Source organism: Hemibagrus wyckioides, linkage group LG06, assembly GCF_019097595.1.
Source record: "Hemibagrus wyckioides isolate EC202008001 linkage group LG06, SWU_Hwy_1.0, whole genome shotgun sequence".
NCBI classification, from domain to species: domain Eukaryota; kingdom Metazoa; phylum Chordata; class Actinopteri; order Siluriformes; family Bagridae; genus Hemibagrus; species Hemibagrus wyckioides.
This window is the reverse complement of record NC_080715.1, coordinates 18,118,724-18,136,106: the sequence shown is the minus strand read 5'-3', so window position 1 is coordinate 18,136,106 and position 17,383 is coordinate 18,118,724. Positions and strand designations below refer to the sequence as shown.

At 39.0% G+C, this 17,383-nt stretch overlaps 1 protein-coding gene across 1 annotated transcript; it reads left to right on the top strand.

Annotated features, from left to right (window-relative positions):
- The first annotated feature begins 1,990 nt into the window (after window positions 1-1,990).
- On the top strand, window positions 1,991-14,624 carry dnajc15 (DnaJ (Hsp40) homolog, subfamily C, member 15). Its single transcript, XM_058391812.1, has 6 exons — window positions 1,991-2,118; window positions 2,585-2,636; window positions 6,877-6,950; window positions 9,688-9,764; window positions 11,501-11,571; window positions 14,116-14,624. The coding sequence occupies exons 1-6, from the start codon at window positions 2,011-2,013 to the stop codon at window positions 14,184-14,186; spliced, it is 453 nt and encodes a 150-aa protein (XP_058247795.1). The 5' UTR covers window positions 1,991-2,010; the 3' UTR covers window positions 14,187-14,624.
- The last annotated feature ends 2,759 nt before the right edge of the window (window positions 14,625-17,383 follow it).

Here is a 17,383-nt window from a genome sequence, read left to right as displayed (position 1 = left end):
TGACCTCACAAATGCGCTTCTAGTAGAATGGTAAAAAAATTCCCATAAACACACTACTAAACCTTGTGGAAAGCCTTCCCAGAAGAGTTGAAGCTGTTATAGCTGCAAAGGGCAGGCCAACTCAATATTAAATTGATGTGCATGTAAAGGCAGATGTTTCAGTTTTGCAATGGCTCACAGTTTCTACTCTGATTAATCCCAAAGGTGTTCTATTGGGTAGAGGTCAGCACTCTGTGTAGTTGGGAGCATGAAATTGTCCGAAATGTCTTGGTATGCTGAAGCATTAAGAGTTCCTTTCACTGGAACTAAGGGGCCAAGCCCAACCCCTGAAAAACAACACCTGAATTCAGTGATTTGGAGGGGTGTCCCAAAACTCCAAAACTTTTGGCAATATAGTGTATGTAAATACAATAAACCCAAAACAGTGTGGCATAGTGAGGGACAACGATACAGTGTTGGATAGCTAGAGCACAATTTGGATAATGCCCTGTATTAGTGACACAAATCCCAAGAATCATCATCATATATTAATCAAACAGCTTTTCCCCAAGATCATTTATCTCAGTTACTTACATTAAATTACATTATCAAGTACTTGTGAACAGCTGTAACAGGGTTGCATGGCCAAACTGGAATAAAGTCAAACATGTACTCTTTAAAATATATATTTAAAAATGGTAATTTATTAGGTCAAATGTTTATTAGTTTGCACGCTATTATATAATGCTGCTTTCAAAGAGCTTATCAAACAGCCAACAGCCAACATCAAGCATGAATATCGGCATACTTTCAGTGAAAGTACTGGGAAGTGCGGTGCACCAATGATAGCCTGACAATAAATAAAGTGTCACATGTTTTAACATTTCTGTTGTAGCAGAAGGGAAGCAATCAACAGAAACCACATCAGCTTTACCACTTTACTGAAAATGCAAATTAGAGCAGATTTAAGGGTAAGAATTGTCATTTGTTGCTATGAAAACATAGAACAGATCATTTGCTAATTATGCCAGTTGTGACATTACTGCATTTATGTTAGACATCTGTTCAGTTAAGCCTGAATTTTTTTGATTGATTGAGTGTTTTTTATATTACTCCATTATCTGGTACTTTCAATTGTTTTGGCTTTAAGCATCAATAATTAAGACATCTTGGGTGATAAAATAAAGCAGCTTATTACATCCACATAACGTGAGAGATGTGTAGATGTAGACATGTAGATGAAATGTGTAACATACTAAATGATAATTATCATTTAATATATGCTATTTGAGGAATATTAGAGCAGTATTCAGTAGTATGCAAATTGCTTTTTCAGTCAGTGTGTCTTGAGTGCCCAAGATAAAAATTGTGTGTGAGTTTCTGAGTCAGGTGTATGATTAACCAATAATACCAAGCAGGTGCTAATGATCATCAGTTTCTTATGTATGAAACATATGGATGAAACACAGCCATTAACCAAAACAGAAAGAGCTGTGTAGGAGGACTTATCCATCATGCAGTACCATCGGGAAGGCATCTGAATGGCCCCAAATTTATTGTGCAGCAGGACAACGACCCCAAACATACAGCCAATGTCATTAAGAATTATCTTCAGCTTAGAGAAGAACAAGAAGTCCTGGAAGTGATGGTTTGGCCCCTTCAGAGTACACATATATGTGTGTGTGTGTGTGTTTATGTATGTATATATAATTTTACATTTTAGATTTTTGTGTGTGTTGTATCTTGTAACTGTCTAAGCTGCTGTAACACAAGAATTTCCTTTATGGGATCTACAAAGTATATCTATCTATCTACTCTTAGGTACATTAATGAAGAAGGCTAGATAACAGACTGATTAAAGACAGTAAGTGGGGTGTATTTACTACACAGTTAAAGAATTTTACCACGTTTAGTAGTAACCTAGTATTATAACACTTTACACTATAACAATGACACCGTTTTCCCGTTCTCGGGTTCGTGCGTTTCTTTTGTCCTAATTGGCGACCCGTAGATTTCTTCAGCTTGTGAAACATGGCGCGTGCAGGCGGTCATATAGCTCCGGATAGTGACCTTCTGAGATACGCCGAATATACATCCACATCTAACCAGCGGAGTGAAACAGATATTGACAAACGCATTGTGAGTAAGCTGTCCTGTGTGGCCTTTAAAGAGTGTCTTCATAAAGAACATGTTAGTGGCATACTACACCACGTTAGCTCTGAAACACCTGGTAGCACCTAGCCGGCTAGCGGGTATTCAACTGTTATGCATGTGACTGTGTTTAGCTAGCTAGCTCCATATACATTAGCTGCGATTTGTCTAGATTTGGGTTTGGCAACTGTTTTCTTTACGAAACTTAACTAATCAGTCAAGTTCAATAAATAAGGTAAATAGATAAATAAGGTTCACTGCATGTCTTAGTTAGAAGAAGTTGTCATGTCAGGACCTAGTAGCTTTTGAAGGGCAGAGTTGTTGAATCATGGACACACTTTGAGCATTAACATTGGCAGTCCATTGTAATTCTGTTTCCTGGTTAAAAGCTGATTTGTTTCTCTCTCTCTCTCTCTCTCTCTCTCTCTCTGCGTGTGTGTTGTGTAATTCACAGGGCAGCACACTGATTGCAGTTGGACTTGGTGTCGCTGCAGCAGGATTCGCAGGTGAGCAAAACTCATGTGAAGAGAAAGATTCAGAATTTCTTTGGTTGTGACAAATTCTTTGGTAATCTGATAAATGAAGTTTCACAGAGTTTTCACATCTCTCTGTCTTCACTAGTCTCTCACTGACTTACTTCTCATCTATGAATGAACCAAGAGTGCCTCTGAGTTATAAAGGTCAAAGCAAAGTCAGATCTGGTAATAATTTTTGGAAGTGTGTATACATGTGTTTGTTTGTTTGTTTGTTTGTTTATTTATTTATTTATTTATTTATTAATTATCTCTGATCCAAGCATACAGATCTGAGATATTATTCAAATCATCATGACTTGTCTGGCCAGTTTCAGTAGTAAAATCTTTAGTCATTGTATTCTTTAACGCAGGAGTGTTTGTTCTGGTCTTGCACATTAATGTTATATCTACAAAGAATTCTTAATACAAAAAAAAAGTTTATGTACACCGATCAGGCATAACATTATGAGCAGTGAGAGGTGAAATGAATAACACTGATGATCTCCTCATCATGACACCTGTTAGTGGGTGGGCTATATTAGGCAGCAAGTGAACATTTAGTCCTCAAATTTGATGTGCTAGAAGCAGGAAAAATTAGCAAGTGTAAGGATTTGAGCGAGTTTGACAAGGACCAAATTGTGATGACTAGATGACTGGATCAGAGCATCTCCAAAACTGCAGCTCTTGTGGGGTGTTCCCGGTCTGCAGTGGCCAATATCTATCAAAGGTGGTCCAAAGAAAGAACAATGGTGAATTGGCGACAGGGTCATGGGTGGCCAAGGCTCATTGTTTCAATTCAATTCACAAAACTTTATTCATCCCCAAGGGGCAATTTAAGGCATGCAGAGTAGTTAAAAAATAGAAAAGATAAGAGCAGATTCAAAATAAATAAATAACAAATAAAATACAACCGTTGTAATGATGACGATAAATGGAATAAGTCTGTTAGTGCAAAAAGCTTTGAGTAAACATCTGTATAATATATCTGTAAATAAATAGAAACTGTGAAAATAGGTACTGCTTAATAGCCGAAACAAAAGAAGAGGAAGAAGAAGAAAGTAGAAGAAGGTGAAATAGATGGATGCATATATTAATTAAACTTAGTGAGAATATTGTTGTGCAGTATGTTAACATTGGTATGTAGCAGCAACATTAGAGTAATTGTCACAGCAGAATCCAGATCTCTATATGAATGTTTTTCACAGGTTGTGAGTATGAGAGTCCATGAGTCTATTTGAAGGAGTGTGGGTTGGGGGTGGAAGAGGGTTATAATGTGGAGAATGGTGGTTACTGAGTTGATAGGAGGGGCAAGGATAGTTGTGAGTTGAGGAGTCGAACAGCCCTGGGAACAAAGGTTGTTCTTCTTCTCTGAGTCCTACAGCTGGGTCATTGTAGCTGTTGTCCTGATGGGAGCCACTCAAATGCAGGGAACCTGACATGAGAGGGGTCCTGTAAGATCCTGCCAGCTGACGTCAGTGTCTGCTGCTCACAAAGGGTGGCGAGAGCTCTGACTGATAGTCCAATTATTCTGGAAAACACCTTAACTGTGTTCTGCAGACAAGTTTTATTTTGGAGACTAATTGAATGAAACCAACAAATGAAAGAGAAGGCGTAGTAGAATTGATGCATGTGGGGAGCGAAGGCTGGCCCGTGTGGTCCGATTCAACAAACAAGCTACTGTTGCTCAGATTACTGAAGAAGTTAATGCTGGTTCTGATAGAAAGGTGTCAGAATACATAGTGCATGACTGGTCAGAGTGTCAGCAGCAAAAGGGAGACTAACAATATTAAGCAGGTGGTCATAATGTTATGCCATTTTGTTACATTGTATGATGATCAGCCCATTTTTGCCATCACTGGCTTAACTATTACATAGTAAAAGTGTTTGTTGTTTGTAAATAGATATCTGAGAACTTGATGTGCTCACCAGCAGCTAGTTTAGTGCCAGTGCAGCTAGAGACAGCCAACAACGAAGTTCTGGTACTGTCAGAGATGTTTTAGTAAATTCACAGAGTGGTCGCTGTTATGCAATTTACATTTGCGGCACTTGGCCGACAGCTTTTCTGGAGCAACGTACATTTGTCTAATTTATTCAGCTGAGCAGTTGATGGTTCAGGGCCTTGCTCAAGGGCTCAGCAGTGGCAGCTTGCCAGTGCTGGGATTTAAACTCATGGCCTTCTGATCAGTAGCCTACATGCTTAACCACTGAGCTACACTATAGGACACACACAACCCTCATAGGATGAAAGCACTGGATTGTGTAAAACACATGGAACCGCTGCAAATACTGTGGCAGCAAAGGTAGAACATCACCTAAACATAATCATGGACAGAATTTTATGTATTTTTACCAAGTGACCAGTTTATAACAGGCTGGCTTGACCTCACTCTGAAGTGTGGTTTAAAATGAACACCTGTGTAAATCACACTACTCTCTAAAAATGATGCAGAAGCAAGTTATGTATTGTGATGACACTAATATATTATTTAATTATTCAAAACTCAATTTAGTACCAAACAACCTTTTTTTATATTAGTAGCATTGCCATGAAGTAAATTTATGACACTGAATAAGGTTAAAAATAAAATGTTATTAATTGGGGAAAATTGCACTTGGTATAATAAATCCTGCTCTTTTATTACAGTACAATGAATTGATATGTCATCATTACAAAATAAATGTATTTAAAATAGGTACTATAATAATGAAAATGAAATAATAATAATGAATGAAAAATATAAATAAATATGTAAAATAATAGAGAGACAAGTAATAATTTTAAGACCGCTGTAATTATGTTTATAAAGTCCTCAGTATATGTATACACCTGTGACTGCAGTATTGAATTATATATTAATGCAGCAGATTTAAAATACTTTATACTTAAACCAGTTATGTCTATTTAGTAAAATCACTGTAACACATTCCCTCTCCCATCTTATTGCTTTATTAGAAAATGGAAAAAGTTTAAAGAAAAACTATATTCATGCATGCTCGCTTACGCATGCCTGAGTTCACAGATGCCAGTGATTGGCTGTAGCTGTGCTGTGAATTCTAGATAGAGTGTAAATGTTAAATAGTAGGTACCGTGGACTTTCAGTATTATTTCTAGGCAAATCCATGTTGGCCGATTGAAATGTGGCAGCAGGCCACATTTGTACACGTGTAGTAGAAAATGATGCTTAATCCCCTGAACGTTTTGAGTTTGTTCAAGTCCTCAGAAGATCCTTACGATGATTAACATGGTCAAGGCTGCCATTAGCACAAAAAACCCCAAAGCCTTTTTACCATAAAATGAATGACCTCAACTTTAAAAAGCCTTAACCTGGGTGATAAATTATCTCAACTCCCGTCATCAGAGCGTTCGCTTTTTTTTCTTTTTTTCTTTTTTCTTCTAGGTGTTTGTGCCCGACTCTCTGCCTTCATATAATAGGTAATAGACGTTAATAGGTTTGATATCCAACTGTGATTTGTATGAGGTCATCATGGAACAGCACTTGTGGTTGCTTTGAGGAAGTTACCTAATTCCTCTTCCAGCACAGCTCTCTTGCCAAAAATCTCTTTCCAAGCAGTGTGTGGTCTGCTAAGGGGAAAGGCCTTGGCTCAGAGAGGAGCAAGCCTTTTTGAGGTTGAAAGTAACATAACTCTGCCCACTTAACAAGGTCTTTCAGCATGTCGTAAAATATTTCACAATTATCCGCAGTATATTCACTTTAGGAAAAACAAATAACTCAAAAGGAGTTTATTTTAATATTTAGATTTTCTTTTCAGGTATTCAGACACACAGTACCTTCAGCCTTGGTTCTGTGAACACATTCGTTTTGGATGATGTATTTTTGAATGAGATTAAAATACAGTATTTGAACAGCTTTCTGGAATCGTATGTACATTTACATGCCCATTTATATTTCTAGATCATTTTCCCTCTTCATACAACAAACTAGTCTTGAGAATCCCATTGACATTTTTTTGGGTGCTGATTTGGTTCAGCAGAGAAACACAGATGATGGTCAGCACCGTGAACAGCAATGTGACCACAAAATATAGAGGCAAACTGAAGGAGACTTTTCCATTTGTAAAACACATTAGACTAAATGTGGTTTTGTATTTGGCTTTGCCTTCATGCCAGCTATTCTAATGCTTCACTTTATTCGATCCATGGAACACGGTTAAACCAACAGCCAATCTCATTTAACCCATTAATCTCTTTAATCTTTACACACACTTTTAGGTCGATATGCCTTCCACTTGTGGAAACCTCTTGGTCAAGTCATCACAGAAACTGCCAAAAAGTTTCCCTCTACGGTAAGTAATGAAAGATTTTTGTTAACTCAGTAGTTTATAAAATAATAATAAAAAAAACAACTGTTTTTCAAATATCTTGTGTATAAAATCCTACAGTTTCAAAATCATGATTTGTTAAATGTTTTGGGATGTTTTTCCGAGTATTCTGCTGCATGCTGTACAGCCAGAAGCATTTTTGGCATGTTAACCTTCCACTTGTGGGGTTTTACTCTTGTGGAGTTGCAGTTTCACCTCAGACTTGAGTTCATATTGACTTTCTTTAATGCTGTGGGGTTGTGCCATACTTGTAAATCTCATTTGACCCACAATCCACTACTTTATGATTAGCTGTTAGAATTCAAAAGGTTTTCTTTCATTTTTCACATCACACTATACCTGGTAACAAATTGTATCTAGGAAACTAAGTAGATTTGTTAATTTACCAGAAAATCTCAGTGCATGTTGCAAGTCGATTTGTTGATTGCTATTGTGAGTGTAGTAGGGTGATGACACTTGGAGATCTTCTTTTGTATGTGGGTATAAGTTGAGTTGTCTTTGTCACATTTACATTACTGTACAGTGAAATTCTTTCTTTGCATTCCCCATCCTTGGTGGTTGGGGTCAGAGCGCAGGGTCAGCCATGACACAGTGCCCCTGGAGCAGGGTGGGTTGGGGGCCTAGCTCAAGGGCCCAATGGTGGCAGCTTGGCAGTGCTGGGGCTTGAACCCTGATCTTCCGGTCAACGACCCAGAGCCTTACCACCACCCTTGGTATATGGGTAATATGATGTTAGAGTTAAGCAGTGTTCTGTCAGCATAACATGCACTGTTCAATCCTGAGCTTACTTACAGTTCAGATAAAATAAAAGACCTAGATTGGAGCATGCAGGGTTCTAAATCACAACGCTAAGATGAAAAGAAGGGGTTCTATTCAACTTGCTTTCTTGACCATAAGAATGATGGTGATTGTTGTCCAATCCTTGATTCCAGAGAGTTGAACTGCTCCCTAAAGACTCTTCCCTTTTGCATGCTTAGCTTGGTGGATGTAACAGTTTGTGCTGTACAGCCCCAGGACCTGTGCACATCCGTGATGCTCTCCAGAACGATTGCATTCAGATGGAAGACTTTCCAATTCAAATTCCTGCTTATGCCCTCTCCTAATACTGTGGGTGTTGTATTCAACTTGTCTCCCCCCTTATAGCTTCTGGCTTCAGGATATTGGCAAACTTGTTACTTGTTCTGCACAGTTTGTCTGCAGAAGTCAAGACGGAGTATGCTAGCCAGCCCAGTATGTGGCTGATGTTATTATACCTGCCAATTAGATTCAGCCTGTCTGCCACATGTGGTATCAGTGGATGCTATAATGGTATTCATATCATCCTATAGACTTGCTGGAGCTTTGGGTATGTCAGAAATGGGCTGGTCCCCAAACAACACAGACAGGAACCCGATCTCTGTGAAAGCAGCTAACTAATCTCTTATAAACTGAGTTTCACAGTGGTGTGTGTTTGTAAAGTTAGGATGCATCAACCAGCTGAATGTTAGAGCACTTTCCTGTTCTTGGCAGCTTTGTTGCCTTATGTGGGGAGAAATGCCAAACATCAGGGTAGCACAAGGTCAAGTGGCAATCTACTGATGCACAACAGTCTTCTGTATTCACGGTGTATGTGTTGCAGCTATTGCAGTACACTAAAGCACCACATTTAGCATATTCACTGCATGGCCCCCTGAGTGGTGAACATCCCATACTAAGTTGTTCCCCGGGTAATATTGAACTGTTCCACCTTATATTCCATCTTACCGCTATATCAGCCTCCACTCTTCAGTGAAGAACGTGACTGGGGGATCTGTGCTCATTCAGCCACAAGAGCTTTGGTGTGGTCAGCCATCAATGTCAACCTAGAAGACCTGGTGCAGTCATCATTCTGATATATTCCAAAGGTGTTCAGTGCAGTTAAGGTCAGATCTCTGTGCAGGCCACTCGACTTCTTCCACACCAACCTTGCCTTCTCTCACTTTGTGAACAGAGGCATTGTCATGCTGGAACACATTTGGGTAGGCCATTTGTTCCAGTTGAAAGGAAATTGTAATGCTACAACATACAAAGGTGTTCCTTACAATTGTGTGCTTCCATCTTTGTCATCATCACTTTGGGGAAGACCCACATATAGCTGTAAGAGACAGGTGTCCATATATTTTTGGCTATATATAGTGCATAGGGTCTCATAGACTTATTTCTGCCTTTCTAAATGCAGTGAGGCACATACAGAGAGTTGTGTTGCGTGGAACTCAAATAATACACACTAAATACATAAATGAGAATAATGGTGTTGAGTGAGACTCATTCACTAGCTAGCCACTAAAGTAGAGACCAATTATGGTTCTGCAAAATGCTAAACCTCAATTGCACCTTTTTCAATTGCAAACCTTTCTCCACTTATACATGATTATCTGTCATTCTTTTGCTTCTCTATTGGCTATGTTTGGTTCCACAACTCCCACCAATTCTCATATGATGCCCTGTCAAATGTATATCTTTATTGACTTCCCCGCATCTTACTGCTGGATATTCTACCTAAATTGGGCAAATAATTAGGTATTCATTCGTATAGGAATTCATTTGTTCCTTCTGGCCCTAACTTATTAACTATTGATCAACCCTCATGGAAACAGCCTCTGCTTTTTCTTCAAGGGTTTTTGTGTTATTGTAAAGGATCTCCCTCTGTCTGAACATTGTTTATTTTAATGTATTTCATCAGGCATTCTCGGCATATTACAAAGGTGGATTTGAGCAGAAGATGACTAAACGGGAAGCCAGTCTCATTCTCGGGATCAGGTAAGAATGCAGTTCCTGTGTGGGGTTCACATCCTTCTCTCACATTAGTTCCTTGTTTTAATGCTTCCTTTGTGCATTGGTCTATAAGAACAAATGCCATTTCTTTCACAACACATGAATGCGCTGATTCACTAGTTTTCCCAGCAGGCCCTGTGGTCCTATTCAAAGACTGTCTTTTTGGTTTCATGTCTTAACTTTGATCCTGGCGGGGGTGACGACTGTAAACCACATTCCTGTCTTTAGCTTTGTAATCTGCTCAGTCAAGGACCACCCGAAATTTTTCTAGTACAGGAGGAGTGAGGATGTGTCGTCAGGGTTTCACATCAGCTGTGACTCACCCTGGCTTTATTACTCTCTCTGTGGTGGACTTTGCATCATATGCTTGCTGTTCACTTTGTCCTTTTCTCTGTTGTTTTTCGACTGTATCACACAATGACCAGCATTGCTTGGCTGTATTGCTTCATTTCACTTAACCATTGTATACTATCAGATAAAGTTTGTTAGCTGGATTGAAGTTTAATTCATGCACAGGCGTCTGTTACTTCCACCTCTACAGTGCAACCATAACTTTACAGTGTTTAAACATGTATATCTTAAAAGAAAAGATGAGAAACGAAACACTGCCTGCTTTGTACAGAACAGGCACTGCCTGTGTTTTTTAAGGGCACAAGCACAATCAAGTCAGGAGTTTAAGGACTTTCTCATTTTGTCTGTTAGGTATTTGAGCATTAAAAATAACCAGCAATCTGTATGTTCTGTTAGCAAGTATATAACATGGAAAGTCTTTCTATGGTTAGCTTTCTTACCACCTCATAGTTATTACAAGGTGTCCAGCATCCAGTGATGTAGATGGTGCATGACAACAGCTAAAACGTCCGCTGGAGGCACGCTTTTAATGTCCCCTGAGAGACCATTTAATCAGCACTTCTATTCAGTAAGGGGAGAAAGCTGCTTCTAGTGAATGAGATGAAAAATTATCATTACAAGACATTTACAATTCCACTGTTTCCTTTTAGGTCTTTGCATCCAATTTGTATCTAGCTCTCTGCTATTCCTTAATGATTTTTTTTTTCCCTCTCTCTCTCTACATCTGTTCTTTGCTCTCAAAAGAGTTGCATCAGTTTGTCTTTTTCTGTATCATCTTAAAAAAGAGCTCTGTAAAAAAAAAAGGGGGGGGGGGGGGTAAGCGATTGGACTGATTTACACTCCCATCTGTCTGGCCTTATAAAGCCATCTGGAGTGCTGTAGCCAACCTGAGCACTCAGTTCATGAGCTAGGATGCTGTGAATCAAACTTAGGCAGTCTGGCCTGATGGTACACTTCCTACGTATGTAAATGACCACAGATTTCTTTTGCGACTTTTGTTTTCAGTAGACTCTTTAACCTCTTCTTTCGGGTGTTGGCTGTCCGTCACAACTTATGATATGTCTTTAGTATGAGTCTAGTTAGGGACGGTGATTATTATTATTATCATTATTATTATTATTATTATTTCAGTGGAAAGCTCTAATGAGAAGCTGAGAGTGTAACAGCCTTTACACCTTTTATATTAGACATTTTCTTGTCTGGAGAATTCATTTTGCGGATGAATTTATGATTTGGTTTTATCAGAGTACTGCACAAGATACTAATGCAGGAAGAATAATTTGTGTGCATTGTATTTGCTATATGACCACTAGATGGAGGTGTGCTGTCATTTATCAGTAATAGTTTCATGCATGTTTCCCTTTGCACAGTCCAACAACCACCAAGACAAAGGTGCGAGAAGCCCATAGGAGAATCATGGTCCTAAATCATCCAGATAAAGGTCAGTGTCTTATTCTCCCAGACTATGTATATGTGTGTGTGTGTGTGTGTGTGTGTGTATGTATATGTGTATATATATATATATATATATATATATATATATATATATATATATATATATACATATACATATACACATATATACATATGTGTGTATAAAATCATGTGTGTTTCTGTGTGTTCATTTTTCTTCTGTGTTACCTTTGGTTTTATTTAGCCACACAAATGTAAGGTTAATTGCCTTGTTATTTTTGACATTTATGTGCTCTAAAAAGATTAAGCACATTTGGAGGTGTGTGTATAATATTCCATGGTCTCTCCTCAGTGAATTTTCTTGTGCCCTGAATTCGTCTGTGGTCATTTAGACTTGTCCAACCCAATCAACTCCAGTTTTAAAAAAGCTGGCCAGTAATTTGTTTCCCTGCTCAAGGTTAATGGCTCCCCTCATGGCTAGCTTTTCCTTCCACCACCTGCATTTTTCACAGACTTAAAATGTGTGTGTGTGTCTGAAGCCTGCCAGTGCAGCGGTCCTCTGCTTCTCCAGGTCGCTGTTACAGTGTGTGAAATGAGCAGTGTGCTTTGTGATGCCTATCTGTGGCTGAAAGATAAGGCCTTTAACCATGAGGAAGATGCCCTGCAGAGAGGGAGAGACCTGTTCTGCAGAGAAATATTGCTCATTAAAGCGCTACCACAAATACACATGTAGCAGTAACATCCTTTTTGTTATGCGGAAGGCGTAGGCAAGCAAAGTGAGTATCTAATCCTGTCACAGAAAAGAACAGATCCCCAGTTATGAGCGTCTACAACATTTCCTGGCATGAGATGTTGACAGAACGTGACACTGTAGGCTTCATAAATCATCATGAAGAGTGATCACATCCCATCTTTTATCTTAATCTGCTAACCCGATGTCAAACCCGGTTTAAATGGGGAAATTACTCCGTTACATTGATTAGATGATTGGATTCTCTGTACTTTGCTCTGCACACATGGCATGCAGCTCTTTGTATGATTTTTTTTATTTTTTTTGTCACAATTTCACTTTAGTCAGGTGATGAGGTCAAGATCAATATTCATGTCATTTGTTCGTACGGTTTTCCAGTAATCGCTCTTGGTGCTGCAGTGATGACTATTTCTCACAGCCAGTGTAATGACATGGAACGATTGTTGAATTAGCCTTCATTAGCTTGCTATCAGTGAATCCATGCGGATGTTTGAGCATTGTCTGGATGGCTGTCTGTGTTTAGTTTAACTGAAGTCTTAAATCTCTTTAAATTTTAAAGTACCTGGGAAGTCATAGCAGCTCCAGGCACTGATGACTTCCGTGTTGTGATGAGGTAGTTAAAGATGAGCTTAAACTTTTAGATTTAAGTTGTCCTTGTGTGTGTGTGTGAACGTGCGTGTACATTCGCAAGAGCCATGTGTAATTAAGTCTGTCACTGCAAGCTGCGTTGCTTTTGCCGCTCCCCCTCTGGCACTCAGACAGATTAGCAGCCGCTAGCGGCCGTGCTCCCTGATACCTGCTCGCTCTCCAGCGTGTTCTCCAATTTATAACCGCCACTGCTCCCGACACATTGGTGAGAGCGGGCTGTGTGTGTGTGAAATTTTCCATGATGAATAGCCTAAAGGGTGGACAAGGTCATGTCACATTCTACACAACTCTGAAGATGAAGATGTCAAAGTAAATTAATGCTGATTATGCACATGACACTCGTATAAAATTATTATTATTATTTTTTTTTTTTGGAAGAAAAATGTGCAGCATGCTAAATGTACAGCCCAAGTATAAAGGTGATCCTGGTGTTTTGATGAAAATGATAGTGTTTCTTCCTGCAGCACAACTCACTGAAGTTTCCTGTTGGCTGTTTTCTATAGAATGTATGTAGTTACCCAGTTCACCAATATCATGCCACTGAAAAGTGGGTGTCTTGAGCCCCTTAAATAGAAATCAGACAAATACCAGCTAGAAATAAAGATTATTCCTAGCAAAATTGGCAAGTGTTAGAATGAGGCTGTCACTGTCTGTCTAGCAGATGTTCTTTGCAAAGCACATCTAACATGGCTCTTAAATTAGGCCTAAATATAGATTCTTTAAATCTGAAGTATTTGGGATACTCAAGCTACAGAGCCCTCATGGAGCCTAGTGCCTGTGTTTGAAGTTATTATGGGTTAATGAAACCATTAGCTAAGTAATATGTAGCAGCAGAACGTTCAAGTGGAAAGTGCAATTAGTTTGAACTGGACCCTGAGCCCAGGAAACATAATGAATCAGAAAGCTGCAGCTGATCTATATTTAATCTACACCAGACATTCATCTTTCTGTTAGTGTTCCATGCATTTGGTAGATGTTATCAAATGTACGTCATGTAATTGTGAATATGAATTAAGCGCTGTGTTTTCAGACAGACATTATTAGGTCCTTTATGTGAGCATGCTTTGTAAAGCTCCAGCTGTAGCTGCTTTACTACATGAAGTGGAGGAGGAAAGGGGAAAAAAAATACCCCCACACACAAAACATGACTGGTAATTGATGCTTCTTCTGCAGGTGGATCTCCATATTTGGCAGCGAAGATCAATGAAGCGAAAGATCTTCTTGAGTCTGGCCATCGGAGTTAGCTGTCTGTTCTTCAAAGCACCATTCACTCAGCCATTTTCTGTTCATTTCCAACCTCTGCCTGTTGTTTCTCCTCCACTTGTTCTGCTCACCGTCCAGGATCCTCTCATCCATGCTCACCTGCTCTGACCAGTCAACTCTGAGGACTCTGCATCACTGTTTTGTCAGTCAAAAACCTCAACTTCCATCAATCTGAATCGGGCATCAGACCTGGATCTTTCATGTTGAAGGACCTATGTTGTAGATAGGAAGCATTCACATTTACTGCTGCTTTGTACTGAAGCTGCATTTTAAATGCTCTAGGTTTGATATGTCTGTTCACAAACATCAGTCCATGAATGTAAAAAGACATGTACAAATGTGCTCAAAGCTTAGCTAGTCGGAATAATGCCTGTACAATTTTATTTATAATACTGAATAAACTCTTGTGGTTAATAATAGTGAGTGTAAGTGGATAATTGTATGTGAGCATCATCTTTGGAAATGTTTACAGGTGCTAAGAAAAAAATGGTAATCCGAATGTACAAGCAATTGTTTGAGTGTCCAAAGTTAGACCATGAATAGCAGAATGAATATGTCGTGGAAAAAAATTCAGTCTCAACAGGGAGCATGCAAGCACCAGGTAAAATTGCTGCTATATAAATCACAGACCAAAACAATTGTCATCCTTCTTCTGCCTTCCTCACAGTCTAGCACTGATGCATGGATTTTGTCAGCTTTTCTCTCCTGGCCCAGCCCTGCTTAGATGCAGTAGCTGATATCGATTACTTGCATGTGTACAGTAAGTATATCAGAGGTGAGTGTTCTGCTGTTGTCCTGATTGAAGCTGTGTTACACTCAGGCTGCCCTGTCGGTTTCTGTTGCTCTGACCCCTCCTGTGACTGCAGCTATTTTCAGACTGTGCACTTGCTGTGAACTCTGCATGGAGTTTCTGAACAAGCCTGCTCTCCGCATGTCCTTCTCCACCATGGTGCATTTCCATTAGCTATTCTAACATAAAAGAGCCAGGCTTTCTTCATGCCTTTACTTGTCCAGAGAAGATGTATTCCATTTCACCAAGCTTTAGAGACAGCTCTTTAAAGAACATCTTTTCATATCTTAAAACTCACTATAATGGCTTGTACAGTTTTCTTAGCATTAGCCTGTACTGCATTTTTACCTGCGTTGCTAGTAATCTTGTGTGATGTGCTGTTTTGAATGGTTTTTCATCTGGTTAGCTAAAAGCAATGTAATCTCTTTTTGCTGTTGTAGTAATGGCCAGTTTGTGTGTGTGATATTTGAGCACTTATGCTGCGAGCTTCACTATTCAGTCCTTATAGATGAGACTATTCACATTTATCTGTAGAAATGGAACATAAGCTTCCATATGGTTTCATTTATTGAGACAATGCCATAATCATTTTGACTAAAGTCCCCTAGTGGTCCCCTAGGATCTCGTGATCTTGTGAACCCGTTGCAGCGGCCTGGGTTCAATTCCTTGGCAGGAAACTAATCCAGCCACCGATGGGTTAACTCTGTGCCGGTATCAAGCCCTGATAAAATGGGAGGGTTGTGTCAGGAAGGGCACCTGTGCCAATTTCAAAATATGTGTACAAGATGATCTGCTGTGGTGACCCTGAACAGGAAGCAGCCGAAAGAACAACAAAATATACGCAAAGTTAACTAGGTTGTGTGTAGTGCCACCTTGAACTCCACACATCTGTTAGTTTATTCAATTCCATTTCACATAAAAAAAAAAACTCAGAGCCATAAAAACTCTGACCTATATTTTCAGCTCTGTTTGGTCCTTTGAGTCCTTATGAAAAGAGCTGTGATGGACTTGTTAAACTCTTATGAAAAATAAAATATTGCCAAAAGCTTTGTTAGTTATGTCCTAAAAATGACTAGTTGAATGTCCTGGCACTGTTCAGATTATCTAGACAGGTTTGAAGCAGTTAGAACAGCCTTGGAGAACATTTACGTCATAAAACTAACCTCTTATAATGAACGTCGTACTTCAAACGTTCATTATTTTCCTTATATTATTTTCCTTATATTGTAGTTCCCACCACACAATATTAAGTGTCTTGATGATGTTGAGCAGTAATAATAATTTACATACAGATTAACAGTGTAGCAGAAATAATTGCACAGTGCAGGAAAGTCACTGTACAGAGGAAGGATATAAGCTATACTCTAAGCTTGTTTTTCCCCAATTCATAAACAAATCTGGAGTTAATTAGTTAGCTACTGTCAGAAGGAGAGATTAAAACAGCTCATGCTGCTTGTATTCCCATTCCTACCCGGTTTATTTATAGATGACTTCAGGAAACCTCATTTACAAACTCAGCTCTTTCCATAGACTTCCTCAGACAGACCAAAAGAATGTCTCAGACTTTTCATCTTTATTAAAAAAAATAAAAGGCTGTGCAAGTGTCTAAAGATTAAAAAAGAAATAAATAAAATAATGTAATGTACTGCTCTTGCTACTGCCACTATTTTACTAGTGTACTTTTTTTTTTTTGACAAACTATGGTACATTAATGCATAATGTCAGCTGAAACTTTGATGGAGTATACCTACCTACATCACATTAGTATCCAATTTCTATGGAGACAGGAACACCCGCAACAGAAATAACGACCAGTGAGAAAGTAGCTCTCAGAGGAAAGGCAAGGTACAATGTTGGAAGGCCTTGCTAAAAATAGGTTCAAAGTGAAAAAGAAAGAAATTGCACAGTGAGAGCTTTGTAAACATCCTGCTGCGCTAGCATTTTGATGGTCATCATCATCCGTCAGCCACAGATATTCGGCGCATTTAATGGCCTCCATGCACGGCAAACCAAATGAACAGGGGAAGGAAAACGTGAATGTGCTTAATGTTCATTTTCCAGCTTCAGGGTTAGTTAAGAAGCTAGTGTGTCACAGAGGAAAGAAATAAGAAGCTGAGCAGTAAGTGCTATTCTTGCAGTCTGGGTTTGGTGTCCAGCAAACACTATTTTTGTTCATTGGCAGGAAGAATAGCTTATGTAAGCTGTATTTCTGTGCACCATGCTGTCAACAAAATGCATTCGTTTTTGCCGTCTTTTGCAGATTCAGGGAGTCTGTAATGAGAAATTATTTGTTTAACCCAAAGGAAATGTAGGCCTTTTCATATTAATGTTCCAGTTACAAAGTGGTGTCTGTGAACGATTTGAACCATATCTAACCATACGTACCTT